This window comes from Daucus carota, chromosome 2 (assembly GCF_001625215.2).
Source record: "Daucus carota subsp. sativus chromosome 2, DH1 v3.0, whole genome shotgun sequence".
Taxonomy (NCBI): Eukaryota; Viridiplantae; Streptophyta; class Magnoliopsida; order Apiales; family Apiaceae; genus Daucus; species Daucus carota.
In genome coordinates, this window is record NC_030382.2 from 34671613 (window position 1) to 34693934 (window position 22322).

The 22322-nt window shown below is 31.6% G+C and overlaps 1 protein-coding gene across 4 annotated transcripts; it reads right to left on the reverse strand.

Moving 5' to 3' along the window:
- Positions 1-4319: 4319 nt before the first annotated feature.
- LOC108205784 (sodium/hydrogen exchanger 1) lies at positions 4320-11459 on the reverse strand. Of its 4 annotated transcripts, none has more exons than XM_064087232.1 (15): positions 11309-11458; positions 10686-10845; positions 10469-10587; positions 10193-10257; positions 9873-9932; positions 9084-9130; positions 8513-8707; positions 7992-8038; positions 7491-7557; positions 7268-7368; positions 7016-7117; positions 6686-6824; positions 6531-6593; positions 5739-5822; positions 4320-4862 (listed from the first exon to the last, which is right to left on the reverse strand). In XM_064087232.1, the coding sequence occupies exons 2-15, from the start codon at positions 10809-10811 to the stop codon at positions 4548-4550; spliced, it is 1530 nt and encodes a 509-aa protein (XP_063943302.1). In that variant the 5' UTR covers positions 10812-10845; positions 11309-11458; the 3' UTR covers positions 4320-4547. The 4 variants fall into 4 exon arrangements, with proteins under 4 accessions (XP_063943302.1, XP_017231344.2, XP_063943303.1 ...); XM_017375855.2 differs by having other exon boundaries at positions 10160-10257; positions 11309-11457; XM_064087233.1 differs by lacking the exon at positions 10193-10257 and having other exon boundaries at positions 8513-8672; positions 9830-9932; positions 11309-11459.
- Between the last annotated feature and the right edge of the window lie 10863 nt (positions 11460-22322).

Here is a 22322-nt window from a genome sequence, read left to right on the forward strand (position 1 = left end):
AGTAGTTTGACTTTCTTTATAATATTGTATACTCCCTCCGTCCCAGTCAATAGTATACATTGGGGGACGGGGGCGCGGCACGGACTTTAATGCTTCAATATAGTATAGTTCTGTAAATTATTTTTAAGATTTTCTTTTTTTGTATAAAAGTATAACATTTATATTTTTATACAAAAAAAAGAAAATATTAAAAATAAGTTGTGGAACTATGTTTTATAAAAGCCTTAAAAAGCGTGTCGAGCAGTGAAAAAGAAACGTATACAATTGACTGGGACAGAGGGAGTAAACCAAACCAGATGTACCTATTTGATCAAATTTGTTGGGCAAACATGATTCTTGAATTAAATGAATTCGATATTGATGATCTAGTTAATTATGTATGTTTTGTTAGGCCTATATATATCAAAATCGGAGAATATATATGTCATTCAGACAATGCAAACAATAAGTTAGATTGTAGAAGAGGGGTTGAATACAATCTACAAAAATTTTAACAAATTCTTGCTTAACAGATTATATTCAAACTACAAGAGAATATTAAAACTAAAACAGAATTTTAAAGAACAAGGATCATAAAAATTTCAGGTGGATTGTTTGGTCCACCTGAGAGATATTAAGAACCTTCCAAGTATAAATACTTGGCTGCTTACAAAAGAATGAAGAGCAGAAACTTACAATTTCTTGCTAACTTTCTCTATTGCTTTGCTCTTTAGTTCTTGGTGTTTGGATACTTTAAAATGTAAATTACAAAGTGAATATATACTACTACAAACAAAAATAGTCTGTAAAAGTATTTTCCTACTCAATTTCTAGCTATTACAAATATAGAATTTCTTGGACTTGATACAACATTTGGCAGCTTGAAATTCTTGTTACTTTGCCAGAAATGGTAGGCTTCGAGGTTCTCAATATTTGACTAAACTGCTTTTGGTTTAGCTTCCAAAACTGATGCAGCATCTGTCACATCAACCCATGTGCTCTCTGTCCTTTACTTGACCTGTAGCTATCAATTCCTAACTATCAATTGATATGCTTTCTAAATTATCAATTGATAGCCTTTCTTGAATCATCGATTGATGGTGTTGATGTAGCGATTGATAAGCTCTCTTAATTACCCGTTGATACTTCATGACTAGCGATAGATTTTCACTTCACTTGGATAGATTACATGACTTGTCATATTTACAATTATGTCACCCTATCTATACATCCATTGATAGTTCAATTGCTAATCTAAAAGTATACATTATTAATACATTAATCGCTAAGATGTTCCAGTTTTGTTACAGTACCTCATCATCTGTTGATGGGTGAATCTGATCAATTGATACTGCCTTAGCATGCTATCAATTGATCAGCTACATGCAATTTTATTCTAAGTAAGAATAAAATACTTTGTATCATCAATCATCACATTTTCCTAGCAATATATAGGGTGATAGATTAGATAAAAAAATTATTTGATAGTTGTATAAATTTCTTATATTAATAAAAGAGAAAACATAATATGAAATACAAGAAATTATAAATTTCAAGGTTATAAAAATTGATTCACAAAAAGTTTTTCTTATAATATTTAAATCAAGAACTCTATATCTAAAATTAGAACAAATTCTGATTAATTACTAAAATCCGTACATTCATGCATAAATTGTACTCTAAGCTCTTTAATATCGATTGGAAGAATTAATCAAGATAAAACGATTAGGATAATTCTTTTTTCTTCTGATACTTACAAATGAATATGATTTTGAAAGAGAATATGTAGTAACGCTGATTAAATTTATTTGACAAAGATAGGAGAAATGACCATCATAAAATGACCATCATATATCTAAATTAACTGTTTGTTCATCTACTTGCTCAACCTGTCCAGCTGATTATTGTTGTACCTGAGGTTGCAAAAGGACACCCTGATTCAGTAGCTAGTCATGTGATCCTCAAGTTTTAGAATGACCTGAAACAGAGATAATTGGAACTACAAAAGCAGGAGAGTTACAGAAGCCGGCAATTTAAAATATCACCTAGAAGTTGAGAGCTAAGGAACTTAGACCACCATATTTGTTTCCGGAGATTATAATTCTGGATATAATTTCATTATTTTTCTAAATTCAAGAGATTATAATCCCTAAACTCAACCATACCAATATTCAAGACTTCAGTAAGTTTAGGGCTGTGAACGGCCGAGTGGATCACTTTTTACTTATCAATTTCGATTTTGAGTTTTTTTCTAGGCAAGTCGAGTTTGTTTGTTAAGATAAACAAACATCTTTTGTTGTTCGAACTTAATTTCGTTAAGAACAAAATCGAGTTTGAGTCGAGTCGTTCATGCAATTTATTATTATTTTTTTTAAAATTCACTTACAACAAGCTCGGTCCCGTATTGATGATTAGTTTTTTCTAAAAAAATTGATGATCCAACCGTACGGATGTTATAATTTACTTATTTTAATGATGTTACAAAAATATCAAAAAATAAAAAATATATTTAATGTAAGATTTTAGCAGTCAACTAGTGAAATTATAACAACTTCAAACAATGTTTCAAAAAAAAACAACTTCAAACAAGCTTGGTCTCAAATCAACCTTTAAATTTTTTCAAAAATTTTCTTGACAATTCAACAATACGAATGTTGTGATACACTTATTTTAATGATGTAAAAAAAATACAAAAAAATGAAAAGTATATTTGATGTAAGATTTTAGCAACTAGTAAATTAATTATTACTACTTAAAATACGTTTGGTCCTGATTGATGTTTAATTTTTTTCAAAAAGTTTCTTGACCATCCAACCATACAGATGTTAGGATATAATTATTTTAATGATGCTATAAAAATATCAAAAAATAAAAATTATATTTCTATATTTTTACAAATAAATTATCAAAAATTCACACCACCTAAACACACACATACATATTCTGCTTTAAGGAGTCAAACTTGAGTTTAAAGAGTCGAGTCGAGCTCAGCTCGAGTTGATTACGAGTCGAGCTCGAGTCAAACACAAATAATACTTGAATCGAGTTTCACAAAATTTGTTGTTCAAACTCGAGCTCAATAATAAAACGAATCGAGCCGAGTTTATTCGCAAACACCTCAATTTGTTTATAGCCTTAGTCAAGTTCAAAATATCGGTATATATATATAACATGTATTATCCATCTTCCGGTTATCTTTTGACGGTGGAAGTTATGTAAACACACAAAATACTTGCCACTCAACTTGACATGAAAACCGTGCTTCCATTGACCCTCAACATCAACCCAACGGTGACACGAAACCAGCACAATACTTCCCCTCGACCCTCACCATCACTCAACAATCAACATGGCACAAAAACCTCTTTCCCCCTTTTGTTGACAACTAAACTCAATACAAATATTTAGAAATACTTAACATGACTAGAAATAATTTATTTAAAGTATGAAAATTTAGGTATGCATACTAAAAAATAAATTAAACATGTGATAAACAAAATGCAAATTGTATTAGAGTGAAATGCAAAATAATAGCTGAATTTTATTATTTTTTACAATTTAGTGACTCAAATCTCAAATTTGCAACATGGTGGGCGGACATAGTCTTTATATTCAAAAATAATATTTGATCACCTATCATAACTTTGAAATTCCGACAACTAAAATTCAAAAACTATAAAATTCAGCCACCAAATTCCACTTAGTCCGGTATTATATTATTATGTTTTGTGCCCCCTTTGGCCCGAATTTCATTTCCATAATACGCGGATAAGCCACCTACTGGGATGTGCGCCTTATACGCATTTTTTCTTTCTAGCTCACAATTGTTTTCTTCTTGTTTTTGAATCTTGATACTATTCCCTTATACACGGTTCTTTCTAACTCGTAATTGTCTTGTTCTTGATACTATTCCCTCATTACTCGACGGCCACATTCTTCGATCTACTAATGCTTTCCATGTATTCACCAGCTTAATATCAATCACCAATCTTTGTAAAATCAGCAGCACCAGCATACTTCTTCCATTTAAGCCTCCTCTGGTATTCCTCCAGCTTTAAGTGCGGGGCTTTTGCAGGAGATAATGCTACTCTTCGAATGAGAGGCTGTTCCTTCATCTAAATTTACACTTCCTATATACCATGAAGCCCAAGTAGTCCCAATCCAAATGAAATGTTTCTAATGATACACCTTTTACTACTTAACTGGCACCTCATCACCTCTCACAACTCTGAAATAAACCAGTAACTTTTCATTTCCTTTATACAAATTTTATCGAAGGCCACTAACTAATTTATTTGGTTGTATCTGAAACATGCTGTCAAAAAGAACGAAGCAACAACTTGACAAGTATCTTAACTGCATCTGTTACAGTAAAATTTAGGGACAAAATTTAGCAGTCTTTAAACAACTGCATGGACACCACTCTCAATGACACGACAGTAAATATACATCATAGAATTCCTCATGGATAAAATGCTTCTGACAACGAAATTGGCATTACTAGCCATACCTGGATAGAACAAGTATACAGTGTTCTCTACTTGGCAGTGTGCTACTGATCAATGATTTTACTGCGAATCATTATTCGTTGATGAAGCAGGAACAGGATGAACAACTTCTCTGCCGCCGAACAGTGGTCTCATATATCTATCATCATATTTTCTCCAGTACCGATGAATAGTGTTACTTGTTGTGCTTAAGATCCTGCTCAGGCTGGCTGACCTGTGTATATCTTCATGTTCTGTATCACTTTCTGGATCTTGAGAACTATGCAAAAGTGGCAAGGTATTTGGACTTGATGGTTCAGAGGACAGGACATTTCTGTTTAGTATCGGTGGAGGCATCAAGAGTCTTACTAGAGGTTTTGTCATCAATCCGAAAACCTTTACAAATTACAGCAATAAAAAAAAGTAGAACTTCCATTGTCAGATAAGAAAAAGAACATACTTTACTTCAGAATTATAATTGTTAGGGCAAAAACAGAAAGAATATAAAAAAGAATATATTTAAAGTTCTTCTTGGATTGGCTATGCATAACACAAGTACCAAACTGAGGCAAATATATTGTAATGTGCTCAGTATGTTGTTTAGGAAAACTGATAATCTTCACCCTTAAAATAGATAAACTGTTTATGGCAGTCTGATAATTTCCCTGTCTAGATCAAGTATGATAGAAACAAATATAGACTGAACTGTGGAATATTTCAGAAAATTACCAATTTTATCGGTAGCAAGATTCACAGAGCGAAAAGAATATGATATATAAAACACAACAGAGAGAGCAAAGGGTTAGTGAACCCTTGACTGAGCTATATATTCATTATACAGATAATTATAATTTTTGTAGAAGTCATAATTTAATAGAATCAGACACACAGTGCACATGGTATAAGGAGCAAAGAATTTACTGCAAATCAGTATAATCAATTGATCCTGTGTCCCAACTCCCAAGTGAATTACTGAAGAAGAAGAGCAAAGCAGTGCTAGACACATAACAATATTACAATAAAAACAATAATAAGAAAAATGATATGTATGCCTACATGGGATTTATAGTGTCGAGAGATTACAGAACCTATAATTTATATTGCATTTATGTTACATAAATCTTTTATTAAAGAGAGTCTGCCCCATTGTAAAGCATTCGAGATAAAAAACCAAGTTTATCTTGCATTTAGCAAAAGAACACCATATACAAGATGCAACAATATTACGTTAAGAGTAAAGATAAATGTGATACAGGGTTGAGTATGGTTTACCATAGTACTGAAAAGAACAACAGTCATTGTGCTGGTTAATATAATAGCATTTGCTTGTTGTTGGGTATGCCCGAATCTCGTAAACTGCACCGGTTATGAATGTTGGTCAGTAAGTAATATGCTGATAAGAAAGTGTACAAATAAACATGAAACTTGCAAACTAATAGTATTGATAAATCAAATTTAAAGTTTGACAATTGTTGTCAGTGGAATTTCTTAAAATCTCGTGAGGGGTTATGCATAAATAATGGAAAAGCCGGGGGAGGTACCTGACCTTAGAAATGTGCCTACCACCAGGTTATTCAGGTAAAAGGTGATAAATTGGGGTAAGACTGACGTTCAGGACAGCAGACAATAGGTCTAGTGTACGTCGCCCCTTACAGGTGTGTCTGATTAATATTATAGGGTTCTTTATCATATGGCCAAAGCATAGTCCACTAGGAGCTCACCAGTTAAACTTGGCACTTGACCCGGTGTCCAAAAATCTCAATGGGTTAGAATTAGGCCAACTGACGTGAGTGCTGAGATCTGAGCTATACATGAGCAGATAGCAGGATATGTGTTATGGGGCATTTGGGGGGGGGGGGGGGGGGGGGGGATTTACTCAATACTCATCTTAGGTAATGTCACGTTAAGAATATCTACATTAGACATGGTATCTCCAGATTTGAAGCCACAGGAGCATATCTTTCAATCTGAGCAAATAGGATTAATATATGACATATCTAAGTAACAATTCCCACTTTATTTTCCTTCATACATCCAGGATGATTTTCTTTGGCTCCCATTTACCTGATTATAAGCAAGTGTCATTGAAACAACGCCTCTCATTAGACCAGCCCACCATATTATAACCTGCACAATCATAGTTATAAGTTTGTAGTCACATTGGTAAGTTTCAGATAAATGAAAAACATAAAGTGCTTTTTATTTTTTCACTTTAATACCTGTTGCTTGAGGTTTAATTTATAACTCGTGGACTTCTTGGTAAGGTTTGATATAAAGGAAAGAGGGAATACAAATGATGCTCTTCCGATCAGAACCAAGCCAAGCAGCAAAGCACTCATGCCAACAGATTTTGCGGGACTGAAGTCATGGAAATTGATTAGAATTAGGCAGATATAAACACAATTTGCCCAAAAAAGCTTTCTGTAAATTTTAACGTGAATATAAGGAACAGTTAATTTTTATCTTCTACATAAAGCCTACTAAAAAGAAAAAAGAAGTAATGTGTAGTATATTGTAGATCTAAAAATGTATTGAAATTTGAGTTCTACCAGCTGCTAACAAAATTCCACTTTTCCAAGTCCAATGCATCCATACCAACATAAAGAAAGATGCATATTTCACAAATGAATGAAAATGTTGCGAAGGCATGCCTGGAAATCAGAAAATTAAAGTAAAATTAAGTTATGGACTTGCAAAGAAATTTCTTTGTTATGTAGAGCGGCTGCGGGTTCCTACGTTAAAAAAAAAAAAAAAAAAACTATTGATGGACTTGCAGAGGTCTTCCTCAAGGTTATGCTCACCTTGTCGCTACTTTTGACCCGTCAGTCATAGAATGCCAAGCGTAATGTGACATGACTAACCCGCAAAAGAATGCGGTAAGTATACCACTCAAGTCAAACAGCTGGAAGACCAACGGATAAGTACAAAACAATAATATCAAATTGCTGAAGCTCATATTTATATGTGTTAACTTATTAGTAACAGGTTTAAATATTTTGGGAACTCAAAACAATTATAACATACCTCAGCCATCATATATGAAAGGTAAGCCATCAGAATCATAAGCGCCATTTCACGATCAGAAGAATGCCTGAAAAGTTACAAACCCGCTATTGAAGACACATGTAGAAAGTGTATAAATTCACAAATGAAGGCATCCACATAGTTTCGAAGATTGATGTGGTCATAATAGATAAATGAGGAAGACCATTAATTTTAGTTTCATCTATTACTCATCGTGGCACTCTAGCAGAATTTTACATATTTCAACAAATATTATACATGTAAAGTCATTATTTTTGTTATGAACATATGCCCAATCTTGACATTTTATTCAGAAGTGGCTTGCAGAGTTAGTCTTCAGGTTTTGCGCCTGGTACCATATCGCCGAATGGGTACTTTATTGATTTTTGTAATGCTTTCAGTCAACAATTGGATTGAACTTTCAGCTATTGTATTTGCAAGTTTAACTATAATAAATTCCAAAGAGAAAAATTAGTCACCATAAATGCTACGCAGACATACCTTCCGGGATGCAACTTTTTCATGATAAAAGCACTGAGCAATCCAACCTGAAAGTTGAGTCAAAAATTGTTTACAACAGAGTGTAATATGGCATACTTCACAAGAATGCAGACAAGAACAAGTTCAACATTGTTCTAAGTTGCCTTCAAAGACATTGACCTATATTTGCACTTAAATTGTTCACAAAGTGAAATTTGAAACACGTATGATGCATGAGAGGTCATGTGTGACTTCGCACCAATCTAGTCTGACAAATGATAACTTCTTGCTCTCATTTTTACATGGGATGTGTATCTTTTGTATGCAAAGTTGTAAAAACACTCTTTTTGTATTAAAAGTAGTGATATTTTGTAGCTCACAATGGCAAAAAAATTTATGATTGATGCACTTAGGATCTGTAGTTTGATTGTTCATATCAGGCTCAGTGGTCCAAGTCTACTAGTACGGTATTTGTATGTCAAGACTTTAATGCCATTTGGTTAAATTTATTATCATGATTTAGAGGGGAGAGATACACTTACTGAGACCCCCAACAAGGTGCTTGTAGTAAACAGAAACAAGAAAGTCCCCCCAAATTGAAAGGCAGTTTTCACGTTGATGTCGGAGAGGTCATATTTTTGAATTGCATGAAAGAGAACTACAGATGTAGCGTCATTCACCACTCCTTCCCCGAACAATATGCTGTACAACAAAGGTGTCTCTTCTTGACTAAGAATCTGACATCAGAGTATCAGACAACACACTAGTCATATATTTTAGAGTAAAACGCAAAGTGGTGGCCGAACTTTATCCGTTTTTGCACTTTGGTGACCACAATTTCAAATTTACAAATAGGTGGCCAGACTTTATATGTTTCAAAGAAATGGCCAAGGGCCACTTTTCTGAGAAAAGACTAATCTTTTATTCCTCAAAAAAGTGGCCCTTATCGACCTTTTCGATGAATTAAGACAATATATGGCCACCGTATTGCAAATTTGAATTTCCGGCCACCAAAATGTAAAAAATGGACAAAGTTCGGCCACTAACGTATACTTTACTCTATATTTTATTATACATGTGCACAAAATTGCCACCCTGACAAGTCATTCATACCTGCAAGGTGTATACAGAATCTGTAGCCGAAAAAATTGCTCCAATTGCTTCAAAGAAACATATCTTAGTTTAGAACATAGCTTAAACACTGAAAGCATTAAGTACATAATTTTCTTCTCTCAAATACTATTAGACATCACATTTAAGTCATCAATTTTTCTGGAGAAACTTAATTAACAAGTCAACCACTACAACCACAATTAGAGTCTGTATTCAAACAAAGTTTTGAAGTTATCTATCCAAATTATTTTCCCTGGAAGTCCAAAGATACATTCACACATTATTATATGATATATTATGTTTATTATTGAAATTTGTACAGCACCAACATTTAACAAATAAACTTGTTCCTTGCAGATAACAAATACATTTGTATAGTACATTGTGAAGTCAAAATGACACAGTTTAATGCAAAACATTACAGTAGGTAGAGAAAATAATTATCTGGGACAATATAAAGAAGACTGGGCCTTCAAAAGGACTGCATTAACACCCCTTACCCCCACCTATCTACTATCTGCATTTTCTAATCGATACACGGTGGTACCGTGTAATATCCATAAAATTTGAAGAACATTGATTCACTCCTACTTGGTGTCAATATATCATGACTGATGTCTTGAACATTTGCAATTAGTGCAATACATCTCAAGTTAATAAACTTTACCATCTAAACGTGTCGAAACCGGCTATGTTAACATCAGTATCACCAGACTAAGTCAAAGGAATTAATGATACAAACTCACAAAAACAGGAGGATCAATGGCGATGCAGGGATGAACAGCATACCGAGATAATCCTTGATCTCCAAAGAGCCAATATTCAGCATTTCGATTAAATACCTTGCACCTGTATTAAATTAGTTAAAAAGCATAAAAGTTTAAACTTATTATGTGTGTTTAAACAATAAACAGCAAGTACAAAGTGTACGAACCAGCCTATCTTGATATTCTATATGTATCATTCAATAAATATTTGACACATTGTATTAAAGAAATTTAAAAATATTAAATATATAGATTGATACATTGATGATATATTTTATAAACTACTACAATGGAGTTGTCTGAGCATACCAAATGATATGATTGTAAAGGACATAAGTGTACCAAGAGCTCCAAATAGCATGATTGTCATGAAGTTTTGAAAAAATTGCTTCTTTTTCATCTGAAACCTGATATAAGAATATTAATATTATAAATTATAAGGACCTACAGACATATATGACATGGAAATATAAGGTCTCCCTCTTTTTATGCTGCTAAACTAGATGCATCTTCCACATTAGACAGTAAAACTGCAATGGTAGTGGACTAGTGGTGGTCCTCATCATGGATAAAATATGAAACCTGGTTATCATTCAGTGTGAGGAAAACGAAGCTTACCCTGCATTAAATATTATAGGCGGAAGAAGATATATGAAGAAAAGTTGTTCGTCAAACTCAAAAATGCGAGAGTTTGTTCCACCTGATGACAGCAAAATGACAACTCCAGAACATAGTCCCTGCGTGATTGATGATCAATCCACACAAAATTGTAAGTCCACAGACCTCTGTATCCTGTAAAATCTTTGAATAAAAATTAAGAGAGAAGAAAACTGACTAGGAAAAGCGGAGTGGTGGACTCATTCGTCCATTTATTTTCTACAAGAAGATGACCAATGACAATGCAAACACATATGAGAGCTACGAACAAGGTAATGTTGTCTACAGAAGCTGGATTTGTCATATTCCTGTCGGATACTGTCAAAATTTATCCCGGCCTGAAACAAAAACAAAGATTTGAAAGCAAGGCAGCTAGGATCAGACAACTTAAACTTGAAACACAATCAGTTCATGACTTATACTTTCAATTTAACAAGATAAAAAAGAGTACATATTTTGTGTACATATTGAAGAAATTAATCATATATGATACATGTACATGTTGCACAATGGCAAAGCTTTACAATTCGAATCATATAAAGATCTAAATTACAAACTAATGAAGATAGTTGAATTAAAGCTCATCAATATAAAAAGTCCAAGAATTCCAACTTCATCATATATATACTAAAGAAACGAAATTAGAGAAATGCAAGAATTTAAAACGTGCTGAAAAGTGAGACCAAGTTTAAATGATACAGTTGGAGGTACAGAGCATGAACAATGGTCAAGTGATTAACTATGAAAAAACAACATATATATTAGAAAGAAACGAGAGTGAGATGGAGATCATATGCGTACCTTTATAGCGTGAGAAAGTAAGTCTCAAATGTTCGAACCAGAGAGAGAGTGAGAGTGGGAGAGTGGGAGAGATGAGAGAGACGTAAATATAAGTAGGTGGGACTTGGGAGAGAGAGAGAGTGAGATGGCGAGTGTGTCATGTGTGTGATGTAAGTGATCATCAATCTTATTTTGATTTTTTATAGGTTCCGAATCGGTTAACAATTATAATTACAATATATTTTTTTTTAATTTTTTTAAAGTAGGTAAATGACATGCAGGGTATTATCGACTTAAAAATTTTCTAATTGATCTTGCTCTTATTTAGGGAACTTCTTATTTTAATAAAAATTTTGTTCTTAGAGTATCTCCAATGGCGTTGGCTATAATCATTGGCTAAATTAGACCTGCAAGACTTTATGTAAAATTTGCTGAACCTGTAAAACATTGTGCTTCAAATAGTATTGATTGTATTGATTGGCTATAATTTAAAAATAGTATGTTATTAATATTTAAATTGTTATAAATAGAATATATCAGTTTAATATGGCAATAAATAATTTGTAATCCGCGGGAAGGAGGAAAATAAATTGCGGGAGATGACGTAGAATTCACTACAGATCTGTAGTGGTTCGACAAATATAGTCATCCATAGGGGGATGGCTATAATTATAGACAATGGATGACTGTGGTTGGAGTGACATTTTTTCACGCGGTTGGCTATATTTTTTTAATTTTGAAATGCCAACTAGACTTTTAGCTAAGGATTTCACATGGTTGGAGATGCTCTTACTAATATTCTAAAATATGTTAATTAACTTATTAAATTATTAAAAAATTAATCACGTTTGGCTAAGTTAGTGCAAGGATATCCATGATATTCGTTGTTAACAGTTAGATAAAAGGCTTTGTGGATGCGCAGTCCGCGAAGTATCACGCGAACAAAATCGGATAGCTGGTTCGATTATTAATAATTAGTTAGATATCTGACTTTCAGATCATCAAAAGTCAATTTCGATTTTGTTTTGATCAGATATTCGGATTTTGGATATCCGTTTTGATCAGATCGAAAAATTGGATTATTCGGATCCAAATTACTTATATATAATTAAACGTAATTTGTAAATTATTTTTCAATATAATTATATTTTTAACCTGTTGCAACTAAGTTTATAAATTTCAAATGATTAGTAGCAACTAGTAACTTAAAAATTAATTACTTTAGGCTTTAACATCTATAAACGGATAAAGTCTGTAAGTTAATCAACAGATAAAATCTTAAAGGATAAAGTCTGTAAATTAATGAACGAGTGAAGTTTCAACTGATAAAGCCAGTAGATCAATTTACGAATAAAGAGTATTTCAACGAATAATCAATATCTATTAAAAATGACTTTTCCTTTATTCTGACAGATCACATGAGTTGATTTTACTAATTTGGATATGGAAGTCTATTTGGGAAATCAAAGAAGAATCAGAAACATTTTAATTCCATACAAGCAACTTGGATTAAGATATTTTTTTTTAGTCAATGCAGACAATCCGGAAGACCTGCATAAAAAAAAGAATGAAGAAACAAGGCCTAAAATAGAGTGTTAATTTTGTCTTCTGGTTTGCTTTGTAAACTTAGGATATATAATCAAGTAGTAGCAGCACTTCACAAGTGTGAGAAAACACTAGCAAGTTTAGAAATTCTTGTGTTTTAAGTGTTGAAAAATCTAAATCTGTGTATTTGTAAGAATATCACATATTATTTCTTCAATATAAAATTATCTCGGGTGGAAAATCAAATCACCCGAAATTTCAAATGTTTTTTGTTCTTTACTCGATTATTAAATATTTGCTGTTAGTTTGTCCTTGGAATCAAAAATCTCATAAATTGTATACAAGTTGTTAGTGTAAAATAACACTACAAGTTGACTGAAAGCAAATCAAATATAACATTTTCAACATGCATGTATGCAAGATCCCAAGCCAATCCCAATGGATCTCATTTAATATTGTGAATTTTTTCCTAATTATCTTCTGGTAACTGATATCTTAGAGATCGTGACTTCTCACTAATTGGCTCCTCATAGTTTGACTATGCATGATGTAAGTAGACATGAAAATTAGAAGCACATTTTAATCCTTGGAAAATAAACTGATATATTAGTTTAGCGAGGATCAATATTCTGTATCCACTTCAACTGTTGAAGCTGAGTACATTATAGATAGAGTTGTTGTGCTTACTTGTTTAGCTAGGACGATAAATCAGTTGTTGATCTACGAGATGAACTTGACAAATATGCTTATATATTATGTCAGAACTATCATGCTTCAGTTTACTTGATTTTTCTAATTTTATATGTACACATTTGTCATCTTGTCGATTCATGCATAAGACTTATTTATTGTTTTCTGTCTTATTATAGTGTTAAATTATTATTATGAAAATATGTGTTACACTACGTCTTACAAATATCTCTTCGTCCATTTCTTCTTTTCAAATTAAAGGGAAAATAGATTTTTTTGCCACCCAACTTATTATTTGTTTAGAAACCTACCACTGAACTATAATTTTTTTCTTTTTTGCCACTAATATTAGGTTCGGATTTTTTTTTTATCACTAACGTTAGGTTCGGATTTGATTATTAACACTATGTTATTTTTTTAAGAGTTAATTGCATTTGGCACCCCTTTAATTTCAGCATGTTGCACATTGCACCTAATAGTTTTGGAATAAACACTATGCAGCCCCTTACTTTTAACCCGTAGACACTTTGCACCCTTTCCGTTATCTTCTGCCGTTACCGTTAACTTTTGAAGGGGCATTTTGGGAAATGCCCTAAATGTGTCCTAGGTAGTTTATCTTAGAGGACGAGAGTACGGATTTTTTTACTCAGAAAGAAAATCTCAAAATTAACTTATGGAACTATATTTATAAAAAGTGGGAACCTTAGAATACGTGACAAGTAGTGGTAAAGAACTATAAAGTCAAGTGATACCATATATTTGTAGAGTCTTAAAATAATTCATAAAACTAAATTTTTTAGGTTTTTAAAATACCTGTTAAGGGCTTATCCTCTGTCGTCCCAGGTCTTGGGTTCGACCCTGGCTCATGTCGAGAATATCTTAGAACAGATACTCATTTGTAAGGCTATAAGCCATATTTGTCAAAAAAAAAAAAAAATACCTGTTAAACTCTCATACTTCAAGGTAAACTAGCTAAGGGACACATAGATGACTGTATATAATGTTATAGACACATATCATATCACCTTAATATTGCAGACTACCACTATATTTTTATAATGCTAAAAAAATGACATATTGTTAATAATCAAATTAAAACATAATGTTAGTGACAAGAAAAAATCCAACGTTTTTTTAAGGAAAAAAAACCAACATTAAATTTTATTCAAAAAAAATAAAATAAAATAATTTTTGAAATTTTTTGGAGTCTCAAAATGGGTGTCCAACTCTCGTCCTCCAAGGTAAACTACCTGGGACACAACATAAAGATATAGACACATATCAGATCGCTATTATATTGCAGACTAACACTATATTTTAATAATACTAAAAAAATAACATATTGTTAATAATCAAATCAGATCGCTATTATATTGCAGACTAACACTATATTTTAATAATACTAAAAAAAATAACATATTGTTAATAATCAAATCCGAACCTAACGTTAGTGACAAAAAAAAGTCCGAACCTAACATTAGTGACAAAAAAGAAAAAAATTATAGTTCAGTGGTAGGTTTCTAAACAAATAATAAGTTGGGTGGCAAAAAAATCTATTTTCCCCAAATTAAATAATAAGAATGAGCTGACGACAGGATGTAATATACTTATAGTTCAAGATATTAAAGAAATCATTTTTTGAACTTAAAATGATATGCTTATGAAAAATGTATTCATGACCTATGCACGATGAATTTATAGTTTTGACCAATGATGGTGAAATTTATAAAAATGATGAAAGGAGTCAAGTTATAAACTTAAAGACGTCGTATATAAAAGAAATATTTTTAAAATTTCAAAATTACGCATCAAAATGATTGTAAAATTAATTTTTATTATATTGGTCAAATTTAATTGGTCATTTTTGATCAAATTTGACCATCAACACGTCAACAAAAGTTTGTCATTTTTATCTTAGATATCTTGATATTCTTCAAGATTGATTTTTGTTGAACTCGAAGATATTCACTGTAAATATCAAAATGTCTACATATTTGTTTTCATGTAAGTTACGACCATTGATATTTATTTATATTATTTTACCCCTCAAACAAATTTAATACTACTTATTATAATATAAAATCAACATATTTTTATACTTTTAGCCAATAATTTATATTTCCTCTGTCCCTCTCATTTTTTTAGGGTTAATTATCTAGTTGGTCACTGAAGTGGACTTAATGTATCAAATTGGTCACTGAACTCAAAACGGTATCAAAATGGTCACTGGAGTGGCCATAAATATCAAATAAGTATCTTGAAATATAAGTTCAAGCAGTAAAAATATTATTGGGGTTTATATCAAACGGGCCACTCGTTGGGTCAAAATATCTCACTTGACACACATGTCTCAACGGGAACTCATTTAAGCCACTATAAACCAAATAATATCATTTTACCCACATCATTATTCATACCTTTTTACTTAATCATTTATAAAAAATTAGCCGTTTGTTTTTTTACTACGAAACCACTTCGAGTACTTTCATAATTATCTCTAATATTTATCAAAATAATTTGGGAAATTATAAAGTAACATAACAAGAGTGATCAAATAAATATAAATTTATAGCTACATATATTTTTAATTACATAGTTATGTTGCTTTAAAAATTCTCAAATTATTTTGATAAATACTAGAGTCAATTATGAAAGTACTCGAAGTGGTTTCGTTGTAAAAAAACAAACGGTTAATTTTTGATAAATGATTAAATAAAGATGTATGAATAGTGATGTGGGTAAAATGATATGTATTTGGTTTATAGTGACTTAAATGAGTCCCCGTTGAGATGTGTGGGTCAAGTGAGATATTTTGATGCAACGAGTGGCCAGTTTGATATAAAACCCAAATATTATTTATAAAGTTTTACGCATTATTTTTGAATGTTGCCAAAACCAAGTAAAAGGTTATCACTTCTCATATTTATGATAATATATTTAGATTTTATCAAGTTTATTTATTATTTATTTTTAATTAAAACAAAGAAAATAACTATATAATAAAATATAAATAATAAATACACTCGATAAAATATAAATATATTATTTTAAATACTAGAAGTCATAACCTTTTAGTTGGTTGTGGTAACATTTAAAAATAATGTGTAAAACTTTATAAATAATATTTTTACCACTTGAACTCATATTTCAAAGTACTTGTTTGATATTTATCGTGACTTTAGTGACCATGTTGATACCGTTTTGAGTTCGTTGACCAACTTGATGCATTCAGTCCACTTCAGTGATCAACTTGATAATTAACCCACTCGTATATTTTATATGGGCCTTAAAATGTGTCCTGAGCATTAATGCGAAAAAAATTGTAAAAAAATGTAAAATATACTTTCATAATTTATTTTCAAATTTTGATTTTTTTGTAGAAAAAGTAAACATTAAGATGGATGTATTCGATTGAGATTTTAAAACTTTTTTTTCATTCATTAAATCCGGAGGTATTCGATTGAGATTGTTTGAAATCCATTAAAATCTTGGGGTATTCAATTGGGATTTTGAATTATGCTACAAAATCTGGTGATATTCAATTGGGATTTTAAATTATGCTTTAAAATCCGATGGTATCAACTGAGATTGTTTAAAATCCATTAAAATATGATGGTATTCAATTGCTGATAGATTTTTTTGAATTTCATAAAATGATGGATTTTGTGGGATTTTTTAGTATATTTTAAATTTTAAATTTTTTGAAATCCCACCAAAATTCATGAGATTTTGCAGCATTGTGGTTAAATCGTAAATAATCTATATAAACTCTACGATATTTTATCAAGAAACCACAAAAAATCAAAATCACATACAATCCATTAAAATCATTAGACTAAAAACTATTAATTAAAATCACAATCGAATATACCCTGTAAATTTTTATTCAGGAGAAAAAAATTTCAAAATAATTATTAAACTATATTTTATGAAAGTATTAATATGCGAATCGAGCCTCCGTCCCTCAATATAAACAATTGAGGGGACGAAGGGAGTATTACTCTGGTCAACCGATTTAATTTGAATATGCATAAAAGATATTATGCATCTATGAACATTATCATTTATATTTGCAAGTATTCATTGTTCAAAGATTGCATATATGAATAATATTATATTATTATTGGTAGAGTATGGCCTATTGTGATTCTTATCATATGTATATATTAAATATAAAAAATTAGTAGGCCATAGGATATATACTATACTTAATGGTATTATAATATCTAATTTTTTCCCTTGAGAGAGTTAAAGTATATCTCCATTTTTTATTTTTATGATTCCGGGTTGATATTATTCTAATATTCAAGATTTGTTAAAATTTCAATAATAAACATATTTATATCATATGTATGAGTAACACTAGATATCCAAAATTAAACCTTTTGACACCTATAAATAGGTACAAGATATATACTCATTTCTAAATAACTAGGTCTTTTTGCCCGCGCTTCGCGTGCTCTAAGAATTGTTTTTTTTAATTTTCTTAAAGTATTGTTGGTCATCTATTTTTATACCATTTTTCCACTGCAGTGTTCTGCTTTTAAATTTGTTGTTTTTTCTAGTATGAAATTGTATATATACCGTATAAATAGTCATAGGTAATTTAAACATTACTATCATCGAAACTATAATGATATCTTTGTAATTTTATCATAGATCCTTATGCTGAGTTAATAAAATTTATATTAAATTCCGATAATAGTGTAAAATATAGTAAGGTATCTATATTATATAATAATAACACAGTAAAATATATAAAAACTTGTGCATCAAGAATCATCTATACTTCTACAATCGGCAAAAGAACCTTAACTACAAACCTGTGAAAATTAGAAAAGGTTGTGATCGATACTTTGGCATTCATATATCTAAACCAAAAAAAAAAATTATATGTTATAATATGTTTTTAATTTTTTAATCCATAACCTAAATAAATTTGTGAAATCAATAATCAATATCTATAATAATAATAATAATAATACTAATAATAACATACATCGGAACAAATACAATATTCGATAATTTGTTAAGATCATTTTTATAATTATGACAGTATACAAAATTAATAATACACAAATGAGAGGCCGAAAATAAAATAAATTTCAGCATTCGACAACATACATGTCATATGCACCTAAAAATCAATATATTATAACATGTTCATATTTTTGTGCCTGATGATATGTTATATGTTAAATTTTTGATTCGCTCTAATATTGATAAAATATAAAATATTTTTATTAGTGTTTTTTATTTTATTATCCAATAATATATGTTTGAACATTGGAAATTGATAAAATGAAAACAATTATTAAGAGGAATCAATTTAATTTACAGGTACTGACAACAGGGAAGAGTAATAAAAGGCTTATTAAACTACTCTGTCCTAAAAGGCTACCGTACCTATTTCTACGCTCTAAACCCTGGTTGTATGCGACGGTGCTTAGAAGCTCAATCGTGTTCTCCACAGTGCAGCATTCCCTTGTTCTTGTTGTAAAATTGCTCCAGACTTGTCGATCACCAAGATGAAGGTACACCTACTCATTGCTGCTTCATCGTTTTCAATCGATCGCTTTCAATTGAACTATATACAATTGGTTACATTACTTCACATTGTTCTCGTTATTTTGCTTTTTCTAATTTCTTGGATTGAATTTGTATATAACATCTGTATTAACTCTGATTACAAATCATTCTAAGTTCTGCTCTTTACCTAAATTAGTTGTTGTGTGAATACTTGGCAGCAGTGCTGTGTCAAATTAGAACACATGCACTCCAGTATCTTGTAGATTATATATCTGTGTGTTTCCCTTTTTGATTAAATTTGTAATATTCGAATCCAGGATGAAAATAGCCTTGACTCAAGGTGGACAAAGTTGTTTAATAAGGGTATGTTTTGATCCCTGCTGTGTTGATGATAATTCCGTGTTGATCATGTCCTGATGTGTACCTGTTTTCACTGTCTATGTAATTTAGGGAAATTGGATAAGAAATGTAGCTTTCTCGCCGCAAACATAGAATGCGACATCTTTGGGGCAGTGGTAATGGTCAAGTTATCATTATAACATGTTTCCTTTACTGTCATACCCATATCTATAAAATTCATTTTTTTTGTATGCATTGAATACAGAGGGTTCCAGCAGCATTCCACGATAGATATGGTGATTTCCTTCGTAGTCAGCTAGGAATAAGATGTAAAAAAATACCTGTGGCCTGCAAAATATGACAAAGCAGTCAGGAAGATTTACGATATTGGTAAATTCATGAGATATTATGGTCTGACGGTGTACAATGTTGCCTTGTTTGAGTACTACGGGGATGGTTTGTTTGAGGTTCAGATTTTCAGGGACACTACTGTCGAATGTCTCTATCCTAAAATGCATCCAACTGAGTTCTTTAAAACAACTGGCAAGTATTATGACGAAGAGGACTATATTTTGGACACGAAATCTTTGGAATTGGAAAAACAATTATCTCTTCTCTGTTTTAATGCTTGCGCTAACAAAACTGATTTTGTTGAGATGTGCCTTTCAGAACAAAATCTTAGTCCACACCTTCATAATCTGGTGAGTTAATTTCTGTGGAACGTGTACAAATTAAAACTCTGCTAAGCTTATGTAATTATGTCTGCTTATTGCTATTTGGTGTGTAAATATATTTTGCCGTTTGCTTCTGGCACACATGTTTATGGAATGTACTCCATTATATTCCTGATTCTTTAGTATTTAAAAGTTATAATTATCTACACGTCGACACTGAATAACAGGAATTAGATCCTTCCTGGGAGAAGTTTTATAACAGATGGGATGATGGCAGCAAAGTTGTCCTGAGGTTAGAAAGGACACACTGGGAAGTCTTTGTCAGTTGGCAGAACAATAGGTGCTCGTTCGGCAGAGGCTGGATAGATTTTGTAAGGGAAGCCGGTCTTCAAGCAGGAGATAATCTGCTACTTTTCAAACACAACACAGACGAAGAAAATATCTTAAATTTCTGCATCTTCAAAGCCGAGGCCTGGTCTGATGCGTGTGTTGAGGGTATATAACATAACCCTTCTCTTTTCAGTTTAAAGCTTCAATTCCATAGCCTTGGTATATGACTATGTGTTTATTATATGTAATGATCAGGGACGTCCAATGCTGAACATTCATTCTATAAAATGGTGTATCCACATGCTGCGAAGGAAGGACACTTTGTGAGTTCGTATGCATAATAAAGTTTGTTATTAATTTCGCACTTATAATATATACCTCATTATCCTTATTTTTTATCAAATTCACAGGTTCTTCCAAGACTGTTTAGCAAGAAATATTGTAGACATTTGTGTAGAATTAGGCAAGTTGATGTTGATGATAGAAGCTGGTACATTTTCTATAATGTGCCAAATGGTTATATCTACAACCTTGAGGATATGCTAAAGCATTTCAAGGTCATCGAAAAGGAGGCGATTGTTTTTTCCATGAACAGCAGTAATGTCATGACTGCTAGAATCTTTCAGAAAGATGGCATGGAGATAGCCTACAAAAGAAGAATCCGAAGCGCCAAGTACCTTGGAGATGAACACTGGTTTCTAAAGCCTGATCTGAGAAGTGATTATGGTACAATCCTAAAATCTTAATACTGTAACATTTATCTATACAGCACTATTTGAATTTGCTATTAAAAGTCTGTAATTCCAACTGTTTCTCCTCTTAAGATTTAGAAGAGGACAGCGAACAAAGCTTGGAATCCTCTGGTGGAAATGCTGGTGTTGCCAATGATATGGCAGAGAATGATCTGCAGTTCAACATCACAGTCTCTACTCTACTCGTTGATAAGAAAACACATGGCCCGGTATCAAAATAATTTCTTGATAATATCTAGAGTAACATATTCTTATTGTTTGTACAATTTAAGAGGACTCCTTATATCTCCTGTTATTTGTTTCACCACAGTTTATTCCAGTTGCCGTTCATCCTCCAAACCGTGCATGGAAGAAAGGCGATGAAGTTGAGCTTAGAACAGAGAAAGGTTCTTGGAGATTAGGCATGGTGTTGCACGGCAATCGTGCACGACTGTCTGCTGGCTGGAATAAATTTGCAAGGGATAATGAATACAAAGTTGATGATGTTCTAAGCTGGCAGCTGATGGAAGAAAACGGGACTGATGTGTTTCTTGTGACCAAAGTAGCTCCAGTTTAGGTTTAAGAAAACTTGCAACAACAGTATAATTCCTATTTGACATGTACTTTCGATCATGGTTTCAACGTATGCTTTAACTTTGTTTGGTTGGAGATGTGGATAATGAGCACTTTTGCAAGTTTGATTTGATAAACTTGACAATGTTGGTTGCGATACTATATTTTGGTTGGAATGATTTGGCGTTGAAATATATATATTAAGAAGTCATTATCTCGTTATTTAAATGTATCATACTGCCATTTTTTATTATCTTTAATAAATCTTAACAGGTAAGTTAGTCATCAAAATCATGTTTCCCAAAAAGGATTAGACTTTTAATTGATTTAAATTTAAATTTAATAAAGATTGAAATAAAAATCTGCATTCCTATGTTAAGAATTTAGAACTTAATCCTTTATAATTCTTAAAGTTACTTTTTTTCGATTTGGTTCAGTTGAAAAAACTTAAAGCAACAAACCAACGATTATTAACTAATTAATCATTATATACCGATACAGAATCTCCACTTCTAAATCAAGTATTTGAGAGTAATTAGATAGACAAAAAAATATAATAAGGACTAATAGATAAAGAATCAAAGAACAACCACAACTATTAAAAATCCAAGCTCAAATATCATA